Source organism: Centrocercus urophasianus, unplaced genomic scaffold (assembly GCF_019232065.1).
Source record: "Centrocercus urophasianus isolate 14NV4802_14NV808 unplaced genomic scaffold, USGS_Curo_1.0 seq_13, whole genome shotgun sequence".
NCBI classification, from domain to species: Eukaryota; Metazoa; Chordata; class Aves; order Galliformes; family Phasianidae; genus Centrocercus; species Centrocercus urophasianus.
Genome location: NW_024884475.1, coordinates 25,721,207 through 25,742,352, shown reverse-complemented (window position 1 = coordinate 25,742,352; position 21,146 = coordinate 25,721,207). Strand labels below are relative to the sequence as shown.

The window sequence follows — 21,146 nt, the reverse complement described above, 5'->3', positions numbered from 1 at the left end:
CCCATCTGGAGTACTGTGTCCAGGTGTGGAGCCCTCAGTACAAGAAAGACATTGAGATTTTGGAAAGGGTCCAGAGGAGGGCGACTAAGATGATCAGGGGGCTGGAGCACCTCCCCTATGAGGACAGGCTGAGGGAGTTGGGCTTGTTCAGCCTGGAGAAGAGAAGGCTGCCGGGTGACCTCATTGCAGCCTATCAATACCTGAAGGGAACCTACACCCACGAGGGGAGTAAACTCTTCAAAAGGGCTGACAACAGCAGGACTAGGGGAAATGGATCCAAGTTGAAGGAGGGAAGATTTAGGTTGGATGTTAGGGGGAAGTTCTATACAAGGAGAGTGGTTAGGCCCTGGAACGGGCTGCCCAGGGAGGTTGTGGATGCCCCGTCCTTGGATGTGTTTAAGGCCAGGTTGGACGGGGTCCTGGGCAACCTGATCTGAATGTGTGTGTTTGGTGGCCCTGCTAGGCAGGGGGGTTGGAACTACATGATCCTTGAGGTCCCTTCCAACCCGGGTGATTCTGTGATTCTGTGAAGGACAAGTGGTTTCATCTGTATCATTTGTAGTAAGAAATCAAACTGTCTGCACTGCATAGGAGAGAATCACTCATGCAAGATAGTACAAGAAAATATTTTTGTATTCAAATTTTGCCTTCTTTTTTATTTCCTTCTGAAGAAAATATTAGGAAGTTAATATCAGTTAGAATAGCCTGGTCAAAATTTAAGACCAAGAAGAATCCCAGACAAACTGGTTCTTAGGTATGGCATTGGAGAGGGACCTTCAGCAGTGGAAGTCCATTTTAGCTTAGATTTTATTTTAACAGTATTGTTTTGACCAATCTAACTACAGACTTTTACAATCCACTCTCTTAAAAGAGCCAAAAGGTGAGATGAGTAGAACTGATTTGTGGAAGTGTCAGTATAGCCATAAAGGTGTCTGGGTTGAGGCAAGAGGAAACCATCTGCTTGAAAGAACTGTTCATATGATGTTTAGCACCTGGGTGAAAATGAAGCCCCTTCACGACTGTACAAAGGTGCATCTGGTTTGCACCTTTTCTTCAAGACCCTGAAAGAACTGTTGCTTAAGTTGCATGTTGTTTCATGGAAGCAAAAAAAACAAGTAAGAACACGAAAATAAAACACCCTTCTAACTTGTCTCGATCTTCCTAGTGCAAGCTATACTGTTGTGATTTTTTTGTTTTGTTTTGTTTTTTCTCCCGAAAGGACGATACCATCAAACTATGCTTTTTTTGTTTTCGGTGACAAGGGAGATATCATCCAATAAGATGATACACATCTTAGATTTTTCTCTTCTACTGTTGCTGTGTAAAACCAGCTGTGAATTGAGTTATTTTTGCTATAAAACTTTGAATCTGCACATTTGCAGTGTCGGAAACCAAAATTAACCAAAATAAGCTTGATGTTCCCATTTTCACTCTTTGGGGAAGAATTGGATCATCTTAAATACCCAGGAAGTGGGTAAATAAGGACTGATGGTTCCCAAGCACGCACAAAAGGAACTCCGTCCCTTGATTTGAACATGGAGGTCAGCTTTGTGAAGTGGACTAGCAAATAAAGCTGTTTCCAATAAAAATTTCCTGTTTCCTCTTTAACACGTTTGGCTGCTGTTTGCTTACACAACACCGAGAATAAAGACTTCATTGTATTCCTCTTTTTGTTGTTTTGTTTTACTTTCTAAGAGAATTTCTTGTGTATCAGAACATTTAGAAATAGTGCAGTTTCTTTCTTGACAGCATTTCTTTGTACAAGAACCTCTTGTTGAAGACAGGAGGCAGGACAGGACATACGTCTGAAAAGCTGCATGGCCATTTCTTGTGTGGATTGTATACTGAATTGTTGGTTATTGTAAAGGTTTTAAATGACGTGGGTGTTTGATTTTATTGTCATGGCCAGCAGTAGATGGGAAGTGGCCCTGCTGGGCTGGAGAGGAGGGAGTGAGACCAGGCCCTTGCCCATAGCAAGCTATATCATCTTGCATCTTCAGATGAAAACTTTCACGTCTTCATCTGAATCATAGAATGGCTTAGGTTCACGACAGACTAATTCCAACTCCCCTGGCATGGTTAGGGTTGATGTCCACTTAGATTGGGCTGCCCAGGGCCCCTTCCAACCTGGCCTTGAGCAGCTCCAGGAATGGGACTCCACATCATCTCTGGGCAGCCTATGCCACACCAGCTTCTGCGTAAAGATTTTCCTCCTAACATCTAAGCAGATTCTCCCGTCTTATAGTTTAAGAACATTCCCCTTTGTCCTATCACTATCAGACAGTGATAGGTGCTCAAGAAATATGCTTGTCATGGGAAATTATGTTTACTTAGCCTAGCTAACGGACAGACACACTGGTGCTTTATTACTTTGCAACTCTTTTGGCCAGATAGGGGGAACCTGTGTTGCCTAGAAGGACTTCTTGGGGGATTCTCAAAGGCATTTGGATGCAAATATACCTTGAAAATTCTAAAGACACTTGATACCTGGGCAGCCATTAAATATGACTTCCACCTAACTTGCATTTGTATTTGGAGAAAAGATGAGTTTCTACAAAGATAAGTTTAAAAAAAAAAAAAAAAAGTCTGATAAATGCATATTCTTAACTTTTTAACTTTAAACATACTTTCCAAATCGTATTTGTGAGTGCTTGTTAAATGACCTATGAACAAATATTTAAACACATGAAAGAGCTGCTGTAGTAGTAAGGAATCTGACACTTCTTTCATTTGCGCTATGAACATATAGCTGCATTTTTAATCAAGTGAAATTCTCTTTCAATCTAGTCACTTCTGCAAGATGTGACCTGTAAAATACTATGTTTTATTCTAGACAGTCTTAAAAATTAATCTTTTTTTTACTTTAATGTTTTCATTTCATCTGATACAGCAATATTCTGTTACCTGCACTTGGTGTACGTTTTAAATACATTTTAGATTTTTTTTTTACCTTTGCTATATTTCCCATGTACTTCCCAAAGACACTAAAATTAAAATACAACTCCAAGCAAAGCTTTACAATTCCTTGCAACTGGAGTTGAAGAATGCCTTTTCTTAATGAGTAGCTAAGTCAATATGTCTGTACGTGCTTGTTCTCATGTGGTTCTGTAACCCAAAGTTGAAGCAAAAACAAGTTACACAAATACCTGCTTGTCCTGACTCCAGCGAGAGTAGGTTTTTAACTGTTTATTTATATGGAATGTGATGCTTTGGCTCACTTTAACCCCTTGATTTGGATATGTGTCTTAGCAAAGCAATCTGGCAAAGCACAGATATTTTAATCCTGTTGTAGCTGTTTGAAAAATCAGGGGGGCATGGCAGTATTTTTGAAGACCCTTAAATGTGTTTGTTCTTTCATCTGATTTTAATTTTGTATACCTGTATCTCACAGAGATATTTCATAATGTGCCAAGAAGTTAAGTTGTTTTGCTTATGTTGTGTTTGGCTCTTTACCTATATGCAGTAGCTCATATTCTGAGTAATTGTACTGAACTCTGCAAAGTTTCTGCAGCAGGTAGCGATGATAACCTCTCCAAGTAGGTGGCAAAATTGTCTACTCAGTTGGACATAATGAAGCTTTTCTTTCTTGGCTCATCAGGAAGAGTGAATATAATCAAAGCCAGATGAACATAAAGAGTTTCTGATTGTTCGCTGTCTGCTAGATCTACGCAGGGAACTAAATTCCCAGGAGCACTTTCTTGAATTTTTAGAACAGAATTAACCCAGGCACTTTCCTCAACATATGGCAGATACCCTAAATGCCCTGTATGTTTTCCTGGTTTGTGAGCTAATGAGATAATATTTTCTTTATTTATGTGTCTACTAGGTAACAAATTCATGTACAATTTGTTCATAGCCTTATATAGCCTATATTCAGAATGTTTCTTTTGGTGTTATGTATGTGAATAATTTCATTTTGAAGCATGTTGTTTTGGGAAGTGAGAGGGAAACTTTCACTGAATTTCCTATAATAGACCAAGGCACTCATAAATACCTTGAAGACCTCCAGTGAAACTGAGTTCTTGTTGAGCAGTAAATACCTGCTGCAATACAGTGAGTCAGTTGTTCCTGGACTGCCAGTACTATCTATAGGATGTTAAAGCACAAGGCTCTATGAGGAATTTCTATCAAGACGGAATAATTACACCAAGAGGATCATAAGATTTGTGGAATAAAACCACATGTTCACTGTAATGCTGCTGTCTCTAGTGTTTACAAAACCTGTGCAGAATAATCTGTGATTACTGTAGTTTTCATCTGTTCCTGTTTCTCTAATTGCTAACATGATGACCTTTTGATAAATCAGAGGTGAATTCTGGAATATGTTTGGTATTGTGAAGAGAAGGAAGCTCATATAAGCAGACTTATGTTTCAGTTCAAAGTTACTGAATGTTGAATGCATCTTTACGCTTACTTCATGACAGGAGCAACGAAAGTGCTAGGGAGGAGGTTTTTGCTCTGCAGATGACATGGTTTAGTGGGTGTGGTGATGACGGATTGATGGTTGGACTAGATTATCTTAATGGTCTTTTCCAACTTTAATGGCTCTGTGATTCTGTAACTAATGCGAGTGTGCTCTGTTTCTGTCCTCTTTCAGAAATTGAAGCCAAGGAAGCTTGTGACTGGCTGCGAGCTGCTGGCTTCCCTCAATATGCACAGCTTTATGAAGGTAGGAAGCTAGGCTTGCAGGGTAACTCTTTGTGGCACTGATATAGAGCAAGCATGTAGCTTTGTTTTGGGACAGTGTATAGTAATATCCATTACAGAAGGGTCATGTGTACGACTGAAATGCTAGTCTGTAGAAATCTTAAAGACCAGGTTGCTTTCTGCTGCACTCCATGCACACAGGCATACCAAAACCGGTGTGACTCTGAAACGCTCCTGGAGTTTTAAATTGAATGCTTCAAATTTCTGCTTTTATATTATTATTATTATTATTATTATTATTTACCATTTTTGCAAAGGTTTTTCTCAAGTAGAGCTCTCATGTCTTTATTCTCTCTCTGACGTGCTGACATGGTAGAAACTTGCAGATTTACCCAACTGTTTAACCTCTCCTGCTCTGATGCAGAATGACTTACAGAAGAGGGACATTCTAAATATCCTTCTTAATGTGTATTATTGATCAGAGTTGTTTCCTTCCCTGCCCCATCCCATGAAATTGCTTGCATTGTTGCAGAACTGTTCTGCACTTTCTTATCCATCTCCATTTTATGAAGTAAATTCCAGCTTGTAAGAATGAGCTTAGAAAGCCCATTATTCATAGCAGATATATAGCAGATAACTTGGAAATTACAGCAAAAGCTGAGCTGACCTTGAAAAATGATCTGGCTGAACTTTCATTTGCAGTTGTATTAGCAATATGAGATGATAATAGTACTTTCAAAAGCAGCGCGTACCAAAAATTTCCTTTGCTACTTCAGAAGTTAAATTACCTTTTGTTACTACTCTTCCATTTATTTATCTATCTGTCTATCTATCTATCTATCTATTTATTTACGGTTGGTGATACCAGGATTTTCTTGGGATGCAGACCTGAGATTTTAATTCCAATCTTTGTTAAAAGTGGGGACAGGACTCCAAGCTGAATATATGGTCCTGTGGGTTTCATGCTGTAATAAGCTGTAAATCTAAAAAATTACAAGCATTTGGAAAACATGACTTACCCATGGCTGCAGTTGTCAAATTTAGAGACTTCAAGCTTATATACCGTTTCCAGTTGAGGATCAGTTTCTTGTCCAACATCAAAGGGACTGCAGAGAGTGAGATCGAGTTGTGAAAGCAAGGCCAACAATACCCGTTGAAAGGATATGTGAAAACAATATGCCATTGTCCTTTGCAGGCCTCTTTGGTAGGAGCAACACCAACAAAAACAGCATCAGCAAAGTTAAGTGTAACAAAAAAAGGACTTATGAAGACCATCGACTTCTAGTCCCCCCTCTATCTTTTGTTCTGCCATATATTTTCTTGTGGGCACACAAAGTTGTATGCAACTGCAGCAGTACCTTAGTCTTTGTATTATCACATAGTCCTTGTATTATTGCATGTATTTAACACTGAGTGGTTTTGGTGGAAGGTATGGCTGTGCAAAGAATGCTGAATCAGGACCTAAATGACAGTCAGGAATCTGTGGAGGACAGTAAATAATATATATCTTGTTGTTGCTTCAGAGCTGTAGTAAATTTACAGCTTTCTGACAGCACTGTCTCCTCCCCCTCACTCTCCCAGTTATTTACCTAAATAATCTTGTAAGGAAAGGATAGTGTGGGCTCTAGCAGCTTGGCATTCTTTCTTTTTAGCCTCTATCTCATTAATGTAACAAACACTTAAACTGCTTGATGTGCAGCCAAGGAGATTCTGTTTTTCAGTCCAGCGATTTGGTTTTTACTGATCTTTTTCCTATATTCTAGTACTAGTACTAGAGATACTAGTACTTAGATGGAGGTTGCTCCAAAAGCAATGCCTCTTCTTTATTTCCATGGAAACTACAACACATACAAAGAGCACAGTAACACTGTTTCACAGAGCATGTTCTCAGCTAGAAAACTATTTCTCAACATTATCACCACCATTAACTGCATTTTCACCAGTGATGAATGAGAGCCTGCACACCACACTTCTCAAAATCTGCGCCAGTGGAAGCAACCCACTGTGACAGCATCACTTCTAGGAAAACATTTCCCATAGAGTCCATCTTTCGTCGACCTGAACAAATGGAAGTCAGAAGGTGCCAAATCTGGACTATGTGGTGGATGTGGTAGGACACTCCAGCCAAGATTAGCAGTGTGCTCCGCAATCTTCAGACTGTTATTGGATTTGGTGTTATTGTGTTGCAAGAGAAAGACTGTTTTCTTTCTTCTCCAGCATAATATTGAAAGTTTGAGCCTTCAGCTTAGTCAGCATCACATTGTAGTGGTGAGAGTTGGTAGTTCCTCCAGGTTCCAGGAAATTCAGAAGAATCACCCCTTTCCTATCCCAAAAGACAGTACATATCACTTTACCTGCTGAGGGCTGCATCTTAAATATATTTTTTTAATAGGAAATTCACAATACCACTCTATGGACTGCTATTTTGGCTGTGGCTCATAATAGTGATGCCACATCTCATCACCCATAATAATATGATCCAGGAAACTGTCACTCTCAACCTCGTTTTGGTTCTATAGGTCCTGACAAGCTTGCATATGTGCTCTTTCTGTTCCTGTTTGAGCCACCTGGACCTGGCTCCTGTGTGACCCTGTGGAACGTATCACAAACTTTGCAATATTTCAGTGTTGCTACCATCATTCCCAGTGCACTGAAGATGTTATTTAGCTCTGCATATGCATGACTATCCAGAACATGGCTTGTCCTTCATGTCGCTGTTGCCACTGCTGAAACACACCACCCACCACCTTACTCAGCTTGCATCCACTGGTTGATCTCATAAGTGTTCAGCAAGTGTTGATGAACATTGGTGCAAATTTTTTTTCCAGGGAGGAATTCAGCAGTACATCTTTGCATCATATGCACTTCCATGTCAGATGCAATTTTGTCACCGTCCCTCTGCTGCCACCTGCCATATGGCAGCAAAATATAATGGAATATTAGCCAGAACAGTCAGCCTCTACTGCCATACAACCTCTACATTACCATCCACCTCTGATGTTATGGGCCAAGATAACAAAATAGGAGGCATTGCTTTTGGAGCATCACTTGTATATTTATTTTAAATGAATCTAGCCTGAACTAGTTTCAGCTTCTGGTATTGGATAGGGAGCTCATGTTTGCCTCCTTTCTTTTCCTGTTGTTTCATCTTTGCTTTGCTCATTTTTTCCCTCTGTAATTATCAGCTTTCAGTTATCAAAGCTGCACATAAAAGTTAGTACATGGACAGTGAATGTCTCTGGCATTTGAGCTGATTTTTCTTTATCTGAGAATCAATCGCATCTTGGTTAGCTCATCTGGAGGCAGCTGGTGGGCTTGAAATACCACTAGAAAAAAAGAGATTTTGTGGTTCTTCATCTGTCTCTATTCCTACAGATCTCCTCTTTCCGATTGACATTGCTCTTGTCAAGCGAGAGCATGACTTCCTGGACAGAGATGCCATTGAGGCCCTATGCAGGTAAGTGGAAAGAAATCACACTGCATCTTGAAACTAAACTCTTCCTGTATAACAGGAAGAGGTATAATCTGGAAAACGCATAACCACAAATATTTATTATTGGCACAGCCATTTTTTGTTATCAATTATCTGTATGCATTTTTAGTTGAAATAGTATATTGGGCTAAGAAATGCTTGGGGATCTTGTTTAAAACCAAGTTGGGAGGAATGTAGCAGGAGTATTTGTGATAAGAATCTTTGTACCTATTTCATAGGTGTATCTTTTACTGTTATTCTTTACTTGGTCTTATTACTCTCAAGTTAGCAAGCCAGTGGGAAGCAGAACTGTGCAGGCGACAGCCATCTGTGAGTGCAGCTATTGCATTGCTTCTGGCAGCTTTCCAAATTGTCTTCAGAATGAATACTTTTTGATTCTGCATGCACGATGGCCACAGCTCTAAATGTCAGTAACTCTAATGAATTACAAAACCCTTTTAAGAAAGGGTTTCATTTATAGTGTTCTTTTGCGATCAGAGCCATACTTAGAAGGGAAAGAGAAACTGGAGTTTTGAAGTTGCTCAGAAATATCTGCAGGATTTTCCAACTAAGAAAACAGATTTGTCCAGTCATCGGGAAGGGAAAAATTTCACTAATGTTAAATTCACACTGTGGATGCAGGGGAAGGCACCAAATTTATCAAAATTAAAATGTGATACATCAGTCTGTTTATTTGTGTGCTCTGAAACTTTCGAAATGATTGAACAGAAAGTACAGCAATGTGAATAAATGCTGTTTCCCAGAAGCATGGTCTTCCCTTGCCAGGAAAGCAAAATATCGTCAAGCCAGCATATTTTGGATCTACAGTTCTCCTGCAAGAATACTTTTAAACCTGGACTTATTTATTTAGATGGAAAGGAAAAGGCAGCAGGTTGTTTCTCACTGTTAAAAGTAAGAATGTGTCTTCATCTCTTTGAGACTTGCTGCAAATGTAAGCGATAAAAGCAGTTGCCACTTTTTCCAAATTTAGAGACTAGCAGAAGTTCACTGTCTTATGAATGAAATCTTATTTTTTGAGCCAGAATGATGTGACTAAACATATATCTTGTGAAACTAGGCAGTCTTTCACCAATCTGCTACTTGTAAAGTAGTCTGCTTCCATCTTCAAACTGTTTTCTGTATAATGAGCATAAGAGACTACAGGTGTTTCTGCAGCTTGAGACTGATTTTAAAGGCTGAGCTACATCATTCTGAAGCCTCTGAAGCCACAGTTATCTCTTACAAAATAGCTTTAAAACTGAAACTTTCAAATCCCAATTTAAAATAAAACAGAAGTAATTCAGTTAAACATATTGGACAACTGAATTTGACCCTTTGTAATGTGTGTTAGACAAAAGCAGTACATTATCACAGCATTTCTACCTTTAGGTTTTGGGGGATTTTTTGTGTGTGTCTGTGTGTTGTTCTTTTTTTTCTTTTCTTTTCTTTTCTTTTTTTTTTTTTTTTGACATCTCCCTGCTTAATTTTGTAAAGCATGGAGAGGGTACATCATTTGGAATGCTGTTTCTTCCTCAGACCCAGTTTTATTTTGACTCATGCCATGGTCGGTGTATAAAAAGTAAAGGATCTTACTCAGTAAAGAATTCAGACTTGTTTTATAGCCATAAGCCATCATTGTTTCTTTACTGAAAATCAGAGTAGTTCTGGAATTATTTGCATTTTCAGCACAGAGATAAATAAATGCTGTATACTTTTTAAGCTTGAAGCATTTTAAATTATAGTTTACATCTGAACTGTACTGTCAGTTGTTGTTTAATAACCTTATTAATTTAAGCATGAAAAATAACATAACTTTAATAACAGTTTTCCTAATATTTGTAAAATTCCTTTATAAATGGGAAAGGTTTCAATAGCCACACTCCATTAATGATTTTCTTGAAAATCTCTAAGTGAAAAGTGAGTTGAGATTTGAATTACAGAGATAGTATATGGTACTTCATGAAATGTAGGGTTAAAAACCTAGGAGTCATGATTCTGCTTTAATTTGCTAGGTTGCTTTATGTAGTGATTGTGCTGCTGGCCGTGGTTTTGTAAGACTCTAAGATTAATGATCAGGAATTTATCTTCAGAGGGTAACTGCCCACATAATGCACTCATGAAACTAAGCACTGAAATGCGCTTGTCCTAAAGGCTGTGGTTGCTAAGCACGAATTACATAGCAAGCTGTGATGAAAATCCTATTTAATCTCCTTACACGTAACCAGAAAACTGCCACACTATCTGCGCAAGAGGTTTTGTAAATCTTTTACCACCCCGATTTCTCATCCAAGAAATTGATTGCAGTGGATTAAAGTGAACAGCATTTGCTGCTTGTGCAGTGTGATTGGTGGAGAGCTGGCATCTACTGCAGGTTATAACATGCAGATGAGCTCTGGGAACAAGGTATGGACTGTCCAATGAAGCTCCTGTGTCATCATTTAGCTGCAGGTATAATGGAGCTGGAATTTGCCCTGCAATGAAGAACAAAGTATTTAAATCTATTAAGAAAATATTTTAAACTGAAGCTTACAGTTAGATCGTACATTTATTGAGATGGAAAATTCTAGTTTAAAATGCTTGTATCTCCTACAATGTGTTGCTTTCACTTTTCTTGACTTGGTGGGATGAGAATTTTCTCCTTTTGAGAAGAGCAGAATGAAGTGGCAGTCATTAGGGCTGATGTAGAACTAACTGGTATTTAGATTAACAAAGACTTTGTATCATGAGGCCGTATTTTAATGTATAAGTTAGCTGAAGTTAGTCATGCAAGTTGACGTTTTTGATAGTGTGTGCCTGATTTGGGATGCCTTTCTTAAAAGAAGTTCAAGCTAAGCTAGCTTGGCTATTTTTGATAGGATGACTGGGAAGAGTAGATTGCGTGTATCATTTCCTAGAGAAGCTCCAATACCTTGTGTTTTGGGGCCAGCCAGTACAAGGACTGGGACTGAAAGGCAGATACTGTCACAATGGTCTTGGTTAGGAAGAAGGGCTTTACAAAGCAAAGGTGAAGGAGGCTGCAAGCCCAGGTAAGGGTTCTGAATTCTGTTGGATGAGGAGAAGGGACCAGGTAGATACGGAGCTGTCTCCTGTAGTGAAGTCTGTCTGGAAATGAAGTCCTGCAGAGAAAAGGCTGACCCAAAGGCAATTACCTAAAGAATGGGAAAGAATATTATCTTGTCATCCAGAGAGACAGAAGCTGGGGGTAGGAGGCCTTGTAGTGATTGAGGTTGAGATAGCAAGATGGTGTAACTGGCTGCAGCCACTGTCTGCATCAGTCCTGCTCTGTCCCGCTGTCTCCACAGAGTCCATATGAAGATGCCACTGAGATAGATTAGGGCAAAATAAGATGGATCTAAAGAATGCGACATGACCTGTTGCCTGTCAATGAAGAAGTGATAAGATTTATACCCAGGAGTGGACTTAGTGAGAGAGAGTGTCCAGAGTCAGAAGAGAAAAAATTGAGGTTCATTATCCAGCAACAATTTGATGAGAAAATCTGCAGAAAATGAATGTGTGCTCTTATGGGCTTAAGAAGTATTTCAGTATGCACAGTGAATGTTAATAGAAGTTATAGATATAGATAACTCTCATTCAGACAAAGCCTGGACCTTGCCTGCTCAGTGGCTTGTTGCCAGTAGCAGACATGCTGGAACTGGATGATCTTTGAGGTCCCTTCCAATTCTATGATTCTGATTCTGTGGTTCTGTGACTCCGGCTAAAGTAGTTTGTGGGATGTATATAACGAAACTCACAGACCTGAGGCAATCACTACAGATCATTCAGGTTTTAAAAGGTAAAGTGTTTTTGTGATGAAATCATGTCAGGTGTGTAACAGAGCCTTTGTTTGCCTCAACTGCTTTGTGTTTAACTCTGCTCACTGGGGGTTACCTTATCTTGCCCCCATAGTCATTTTTGTGAGGTGTGCGCTGGGGTATTTTATGTATTTTTTTAAATACTCCTCTGGAAACGGAGATCTATCGTCTTTTTTTTTTTTTTTTTTTTTTTTTTTTTTTTACCTATTTCAGGATTTTAATTTGAGTAGGAGAGAAGTCTGTGGATGTAATCTTTGTGAAATTGAAGATAGTCTTTATCAGCTATTAGACAGGCTAGAATTAGATAAAGCCTGATGTGTGGATTCAGTAGTAGTCTCTTCCCACTGAAGGCAATGGTTGTCACACTGTGAAATTTGTAAATTATTACACAGTATAGGACTGAAACCAACTTAGTACTCCCTGGCATTGAGGTCCTGGAGTTTGGAAAGAAAACAATTACAAAGCAAGAGAAGAGAAACAAAATCCATGCGCACGTGTAGGTGGGACAGGCATCCATGCCATAAACACAACTGCTGTAAGGTCACATACCCACTCCACAGTGGGAAGAGCTGTGCCTGCTGGGTTAGGTCAGAGCAAAGATGGAAATTGAGAGATCTGGACAACTTTCCTAATCTGCCACTGGCCTAGCATCTGACCCATGGCAATTCTTCCTGTTTCTCTTCTTTTCTGCTGTGTTGTGGCTGGGTCTAATTATAGATCAAACTGTCCTTTTTTACCCCATGACTGCAGCAAAAGCACCAGTAGGAGCTTTTCCATTTTCTTTGATGGCCTCAGGATCAAGCCCTGTGTAAATACCATCTGCAACCAATCCTGCGCATAAAAGGGGAAAGAGGAAACTAGTAATCCTTCCTGTGCACACATTTTCTAGATTCAAGTTACAAGTTTCAGGAATCTGAAAAGACTCATCTGAAGCAACATGACAAGTCAGCATTTTTAATTTTTTTTTTTCAAATTTTGCAAAGCTTCCAATAAAGGTTCTTCTTTACATTTTGCTGGAAGGAATTAGGTGTAAATTCTACCACTTCCTTCAGAATGAAGCAGGCTTTTTAAAGCTCAGCCTTACCCCTGTTGAAGTGGCATGAATGAGGCAGTTCTGCTCCTCTGCCTCCCTTCTTCACATGCTATTATGGGTGAAATTCAACCCACTGAGGAGTGAAAGATGAGTTTGCAGCTCTCCTAGCTCATGGTGAAGCTTTGCAAGCAGAGGCTTACCATGAGGGAGGCAGGAGGAGGGCAAGGAGGACGTGATGCCTCTCACGACTGCCAAGCCACACTGGTGTTCTGGGGGACTGGATAAGAAAGAGAGCTTATTTTGTTTGGGGGATGTTGGATTGTTAGCGCATCAGAGAATAAAGGGATGCTATGTACATTCATGCAGCACTTCAAGATGTGCATGCAGACTGCTCATAGGGAGGGTGGTTAACTCTTGTTGCTGCAGCAGTTTATTTTTGTTGATTTAATTTTAGACTTAGAGTAAAATATTCTTACCTATAAAATAAACTTTCAGTTTCGGAAAGAAAAGTCAGGTACAAAGCTTTTTAAAAACTGTGGTCCCAGGACTATAGTGAAAATAATTACACACTTCTCACAATCAAAAGGGACCCCTGGTAAGTGGAAAATTAAGTTTTCCTGTGTGAGCTTTCAGTGCAATTTTAAAATGACACACTGTTTCACGTAGTCACGTATATGCAGGGTCAGTAAGAAGCCTTTTCCTGTATTTGCAGTCTGTCGAGATTGTTTCAGGGTTTGAATCTTTCATATTTACATAAATGTAATTATTACAATTCATCAGTCACAGTGCACTTCGAAGTATTCTAAGTTTCTGTTTAATTTCATTGACTTTGATTGAGGTAATAGTGACAAATAGTTATCAATTCCTCCCTCCCTCTGAAGTTAGAATACAGCCAAATGTAATGGGTTAATGGTTAAGTATAATTAGGGCTCTAAGTGAAACCCTGCTGTTGGCTATTTGTATGCAAAGCAGTTTAGGGATAGCCTTCACAAAAGCTTTTGAACTGCAATAGCTTGTGCCAAAACTCTGGATTTTTCTCGTAATATGGTTTCCTTTGCTTTGCAGGCGCTTAAATACTTTAAACAAATGTGCAGTGATGAAGCTAGAAATCAGTCCTCACAGGAAAAGGGTAAGTACCTTTGACATTTTCTGTTACATTATTGTGTATTAATAAAACTTAACTTTTTTTAAAAAACAACAACAAAAACTAGAGGATTGTTTAGCCGTAGTGTAGAATGATAACTGAGTAGAACCTGCCAATAACACGTTGTCAAAACTCTGCTTACATTTCATTATGTGTTGTTACTTAGTGAGAACTGAAGGGCTTGGCCACAGATAAAGGTCTAGCTAGCTCTTCCATGAGGTGCTGTTCTCACTCTGTAAAGCACTGGGCTTCTCTGCCTGCCAGCAAGGCTGTGTTGTAGCTTATTACCAGGCAGGATTGTGGAGTAGGCATGATGGATGGGATCCTGATCAGCCACAATGAGCTGGCCTGAATGTTAGAACATTGTCCTTGATGTAATCTTCACAGTTCTGGTTCTTTGCCATCACATTGGAATTGTATTCTTTTCTTTTAGACAGAATCAATTTGACTGTGCTTGGGCTGCACAGAATTATAGCTCAGAATTAAAGCAATTTTTTTACAAAATGCATTGAATACCTATTTTAGAAGTTTGCACATCTCCAGGGAGTTTAGCAGGAGTTTAAAGGGTTTCGTGGATCTTCATGATCCTTTGGAGCATGAGAAAGGAGGGAGCACCTCCTGTAACTTGAGCAAGTCAGTGCTGACAGAAAGCTGAGTTGCCAGATTTTGTTTGTAAGGTACCACTTGAGAGCTGTCTTAAAACTGTGTGTTCCTAGGATGAATCAGTAGTTGATACCATTCCCTGGGATATTCAGACTGCAGATAAAGATGACTAAACTAAGGCTATACAATGCTGCCCTGCCCTTAACAAGAATGCATACAAATGCTCTGGGATTGTTTACCAGGAATTAATCCCCTCTTTCCCTATCTGTGGTATGCTGGAAACAGCACCCAAGCTCCAGAAGATAACACTCTGAGGCAGCATTTTTAGGAACTCCTCAAAAGAAGGGGTAGGCCACTGGCTTGCTCTTCATAACCACCAGAAGAATTCTTCTTTCTGAATGTCGTTAACTATGGAATGATCAGTATTGCTGTTAGAGGTCAGACCAGACCTGATTCAGGTCCAGACCCCAGATCTTCCGGAGTCTGAGTGCTCCTGATTTTCATTCATCTCTTGTGTTCTGGCAGATGGTCTTAGATTCTGTTCCCTCTTGTTGCTTTCATTAAAACTTTTTAACACTAAGGGAAGAATTGAAAAATAAGTGTCAACAAAAATACATGATTCCTTTTGTTTGCACTGGCCTCTTTGAAAATTATGATTGCTTTACTGTTCCTTTTTTCCAGCCAAACCACATTCACCATCAAACCATCATAATTATACACTAGGATTTCTAATGATTTTAACTCCTGTCAAATAAATACGATTCTGTGATTCTGTTTGTATCTGAATAATTATCCATTGACAGTTTTTGGTGACATTTTTCCTCTTGAAAACTTTAAATAAGCGATCCAGTCTTTGGTTTTTGTCTTGAGTCATGGACAGAAACACTGGTTGTAGTACTTGGGAAGCAAAGAGAATGACACTTCTCTGTTTCCTTATGTTTTTGGTTATAAAGAAATAAATATGGTGTTTCACTTACTTTCCTGAGCTGATGAAATGTGCAATGAAGGGAAATAAATAAAAAAAAACATCAGGAGAGAATCAGGAGCTGAAGTATTCAGAAGTAAAATACTAGAAATATGAATAATTTACTTGTTTGTCAGACTATAAATGTTTACATTCCTGATACACAAATAGTTACAGTTGGGGCCATGCTTGAATATTTGTTTTTAAATTAAAACAGTCTAAACAAATGATGTGAAGCTTCAGCAGTCGTGGAACTGTGTGGCAATTAGTCGTGCCTACTCTTTACACCAAAGGTTATTTTGTGGTTTCATGGTGTCACATTAAAATATCTCACATTGGTTTTATTCTCCTGACTCCATGCAACTTAAAATTTTCCAGGCACTTGGAAGACCAAATATGTCAATCCCAGGATCATTCCCTTTCAGGATTTAGATGAAAAGATTGAGGCATAAGTGATGTGCGTGTAAGTGTGCCCTCAGGCATTACTCGTACATCAAACATAATCAGTGGAGATGCTATTTACAATTTACTTACGTGCTATGCAGCAAGCAAGCTTTTGCTGCTTGCTATCTGTGAGTGTTAAAGTCTGCCCGGAGCAAGACCGAAGTAGAAAGAAACTTTGCAAGACATTCTTAAAATGTTAGCCGCTAGCCTGTGGGAGGAAGAGTGGACCAGGTAGGAGCCTGGAGGCATCAAACTGTAGCAGAGCAAGAGTTTCTTCTGCTGTCTCATCACTCACAGCTTTAAACTTCCCGAATAGGTAAAGAATTAAGCTGCTACAATTCACAACATATGAGAAACATCTCTTAATTGCAAAAAGGAGTATAAACATAGAGCCGCTATCAACAGAGTGTAACTGGAGAGAGTCCAGGGGGACCCCAACCCCGGACTGACTCCAGTTTAAAATTTTATGCATGCCAGGAATTTCCACTGATCTGAAGGCTATCCACTGTGACCAATTAATTAAAAGCCTGTGGATACTAAAGTTTTAAGAAAAGAGCAAGTTAAAGCAGATTGCCTTGTTAGTTTCTTTTTACAAAGCATAAATCCTTTGTATTTTAAAAACTGTTAAAATAAATTGTCTGTCTAAGGTAATTTTTTCCTGTAATGGGCTTTATGGTTTAATCTTCTTCTCCCTGAAGCAAGAGACTGTTTTTACTTTAAATTTGGTGAGAACAAGGTCATGCTTAAATCAGTTTAGTGTGCACTGTATTTAAATGCAATTCTCTGTTTGTAAGTTTGCAAGCAGCACTTTCAGGGCTGTTCTTCTTTGCAGAGTGAAGATTCAGATGAAGACGAACCATGTGCAATAAGCGGCAAATGGACTTTTCAGAGGGACAGCAAGAGGTGGTCAAGGCTTGAAGAGTTTGATGTGTTCCCTCCAAAGCCGGATGTTAACACCTCCTCCTCCCCAGAGGCTCCTCTCCTCCCAAATGCGGCCAGCTGTGAGAGCGTGCTCACCGATCTCAGCGAGCGGCAGGAGGTGGCCTCTATTCTCAGCACCAGCAGCACCAGTAGCCACCATCCAACCCTGCAGAGCGAGGCCTCTAGCACCAGAACAAACTCAGTTGTGAGCATTTGTTCATCCAGCAATTTCGTAGCAAATGATGATTCGTTCAGCAGCCTGCCTTTGCCCAGGGAGTTGAATAGCTTCAGCTTCAACACAAAAGCAAATGAGAAGAACACTAAATCTAAAACTAAGAGCCTGCTCAAGAGGATGGAGAGTCTGAAAATCAAGAGCTCTCTCCATGGCAAGAACAAAGCTCCTTCAAAGCTTGGCCTTATTATTAGTGGGCCCATCCTGCAGGAGGGCATGGATGAAGATAAACTGAAACAACTTAACTGCGTGGAGATTTCTGCCCTCAATGGCAATCACATCAGCCTTCCCATGGTACGAAAAAGGAGCGTCTCCAATTCTACCCAGACAAGTAGCAGCAGCAGTCAGTCGGAGACGAGCAGCGCTGTCAGCACACCCAGCCCTGTCACGCGCACACGCAGCCTCAGCGCATACAATAAAAGGGTGGGCATGTACCTGGAAGGCTTTGATCCCTTCAACCAGTCAACATTCAGCGATGTGATGGAGCAGAATTTCAAGAATAGGGGAAGCTTTGCAGAAGACACTGTTTTTTTTATTCCAGAAGATCATAAGCCTGGCACTTTTCCCAAAGCGCTCTCCAATGGCAACTTCTCCCCAACAGAAAGCAATGCTTCTGTGAACTGGAGGACAGGGAGTTTCCATGGACATGGCCATCTCACTCTTCAGAGGGAAAACAGTGGAGATAGCTCTAAAGAGCTGAGCATGGGGAAAAGGCGCAACTCTGCTAGCTCACTGAGCAGCCGCCTGAGCATTTACGACAATGTGCCAGGCTCAATCCTGTATTCCAGTACGAGTGACCTGGCTGATCTGGAAAATGAAGACATATTCCCAGAACTAGATGACATCTTGTACCATGTAAAAGGGATGCAAAGAATAGTAAATCAGTGGTCCGAGAAGTTCTCGGATGAAGGGGACTCTGACTCAGCGCTTGACTCCATTTCCCCATGTCCTTCCTCCCCAAAGCAGATCCATCTTGATGTAGATAATGATCGAACAACACCAAGTGACCTTGACAGCACAGGGAATTCACTTAATGAAACAGAAGAGCCCTCAGGGATGCAGGACAGAAGGGACTCTGGAGTGGGCGCATCACTGACACGGTCCAGCAGGTGAGCTTGTGGGACTTAGGGTGGCCCCAGTGAGGTCCCTGTTGGATCAGATGCCTTTGTAGTAGCTGTACTGTGCTTATTTAAGGCCTTCGTGCAATACCATCTGAGGCCACTGAAACATACACATGCTCATCCCATTGCCTCCAAAAACAATTAGAACCATGGAAACTATTTGTACAACACTTCTAGAAAAGTGATTCTGGCACTTCATAGCTATATGTTTATATGTTCAGCTTGAGTCGTCCTTGAAAAACAGCTTGCTCAGCAAGTCAGTGTTAAGGCACTTGGGGGGAATGGTAATTCTTCAAGCTGAAATGGTGTGTGGGAAGGTGAGGGATCTCAAGTAGGATTATTCGCTTTTTAAATGAGGTAGGAGAACCAGTGGAAGTATGATCTGTTTCTTGTCAGCATGTAGTAAAAACCTTTAGACTGACTAAAAAATTGCACTTTTCAGTAGCAGGCTGTTTCCTAATAACATGTCTGGGCATTAAATCTGTGAGGAAGATGGAGAGTGTTTAGTTTCCTTTGATTGCTGCAGCACTGTGGGGGTTTGAGGAAGCTCCAGAGGCCCCAAGCTCACGTTGGGATCTTCTCCATGGCATGGAAGTCTGTATTGTGAATAGAGCAAGGGGCTGAACTCTTTCTAGCTTTGTTTCCAGTTTTTCTTTAAAACTGGTGCAAATAATTTAGGGCATGGTTTCTGCTGTTATTTAGTCGCCTACAGTTGCATGTATAAATTTAATGAGACTTTCAGAAGAGCTTTTAGTTTTCCATTTGACGTGTCTTGAAATCTGGAGCCTTTTATTCTTACAGAGTTGTTTGATTCTGACTTTCTTACTGCTGAAAGGTCTTCTGAGGGGAAAAAAAAAATCAATATTATTTGAGGCCTTTAAGGATATCTGATATCAAGATATCAGTTTATGTAGGATAGCTTAACGTGTTCCCATCCACAGACATTGCAGTGGGTGAGGCAGACATCCTGATGACTAGTCCTTACTCTGTTCTCCATCATCTCCACAGGCACAGGCTGAGGTGGCACAGCTTCCAGAGCTCTCATCGGCCCAGCCTCAGTTCAGCCTCACTGCAGATCAATTGCCAGTCTGTGGCACAGATGAACCTGCTGCAGAAGTACTCACTGCTGAAGTTAACTGCTCTCCTGGAGAAATACACGCCTTCCAACAAGCACGGCTTCAGCTGGTAAGGGCACAGTGCCATGTGTAGACAGGCCATCTGTCTGAGCACAACAGTTTCACTAGTCCTAGGCAACTTCTGGAAACATACAAGTCCCTCTGTCCCACTTTTTCCATATTTGCCTGTCTTCCTTCAGCCTATGCTGACAGTATTTCTGGTTTCCTTAGACAGTGCTAACATCATTAACCCTTTAGGTAGGGCAAATCTCGTTAGGATTGAGAAGCATGCTCATAAGAACATATAGAAGAATAATAGCAGTGAGGCAGAGGCCAGCTTTCTGTGCAGGAAGATGTCTGCTTTCCATAGCAAAAGAAGGCCTGATGGCATATAGAGATACTTAGTGAGTGCCTTGTTATCTTATTATCCAACAACTATCTATTTTTTTTTGTAGCAAGCCATTTCTGCTGTGTCCAGGTGTTTGTAACCAAGTTGAGTGTGGGTTTTTGGTTTTTGTGTGTTGAAAGAATGAAATAGAAAGCTCTTTTATTATTCTATCTGTAGTGTAGCCTGTGTAACCTTCAGGCTGCAAAAGGCGCAATAAAATTTTTCTTCTCCCTACCACAGGCCAGCCTCCTCCCTTCCCCAGGAGTCATAGAGAGTATTTAGCTTCAGCATCAAAGTACCTCCTGTTCAAAGGCTGTTATTATGTCAGCCTTTCTAAATACAGAAGTTGTTTGTTCTGAAAGACAGAAATAAGTATTGACCAGTTATCCCTGCATGCTTCAGATTCTCAGTGGAGATCGCAATGTGTTTTTTCACATTCCTTTGGCATGTTTTTTGACAAAGCAAGTATTATTCATACATATATCAATAATGCCCTAAACTTAACTGTATGGCAATACAAATTGGTTCTATTTTCCTATGTAACAGATTAGTCAGCTGTAAATATAATGCAGTGTTTGTATAGCTGTACTGTGTTTTGAAATATTAAATAGGTCTCCCTGTTCACCATGGCTACCATGTCCTATTAGCTGTTGTACCATATATTAAGTTTTCTTCTTGTTTAGGAAAATGAACTCAATATTCTCACGTTTTAATAGTTCTGGGGTTTTTTCCTTCATGAAAATAACACTTGGGAACTTAGGGATAAATCATTCTTTTGTACTTAGTAACTTTTTCCTTGGAGTCAAAAGCAAATGGAAAGACCTGTCATTGAAACTGGAGTAGGAAGTAGGAGTAACAACAGTTACTACTCCCTGACAAGGAGAGAGGTCCCTCAAAGGGGTTGTTTATAGAGCTGAAGTTTTTAGCTAATGAACTCAAATGTATTACATCAGTTTCTGCTGTTATGCACTCTGGTGGGTGATGGACCCAGTTAGAGGACTTTGCAGAACAAGTAGTTGACATACAAAAGCTCATTGTACAAATGTCCATCTTTCTTGAAACCTAAAGAAGCAGTGTTATAAGGGGTCACTGACCACAGGATTTATTTTGACTCCTTTGCAGTTCAGTCTGGCCCCTGTAGTTTTACCCTGTAGCTTTTGTCCTACTAATATTGGTAGAATAGAACCACGTTAATACTTACAGGCAGAATATTGCCCTGAATTTCAAGCTTTTCTCTTAGAGAAACTGTG

The 21,146-nt window shown here is 40.1% G+C and overlaps 1 protein-coding gene across 3 annotated transcripts in view; it reads left to right on the top strand.

Annotated features, from left to right (window-relative positions):
- DLC1 (DLC1 Rho GTPase activating protein) overlaps positions 1 to 21,146 on the top strand; it is a 214,852-nt gene that overhangs the window by 184,975 nt on the left and 8,731 nt on the right. For all 3 annotated transcript variants that reach the window (XM_042812287.1, XM_042812288.1, XM_042812289.1), the window contains 5 exons: positions 4,598 to 4,669; positions 8,023 to 8,104; positions 14,030 to 14,093; positions 16,952 to 18,381; positions 19,402 to 19,578. In XM_042812287.1, the coding sequence (XP_042668221.1) occupies positions 4,598 to 4,669; positions 8,023 to 8,104; positions 14,030 to 14,093; positions 16,952 to 18,381; positions 19,402 to 19,578 (1,825 nt within the window). The remainder of the gene's footprint in view (positions 1 to 4,597; positions 4,670 to 8,022; positions 8,105 to 14,029; positions 14,094 to 16,951; positions 18,382 to 19,401; positions 19,579 to 21,146) is intronic.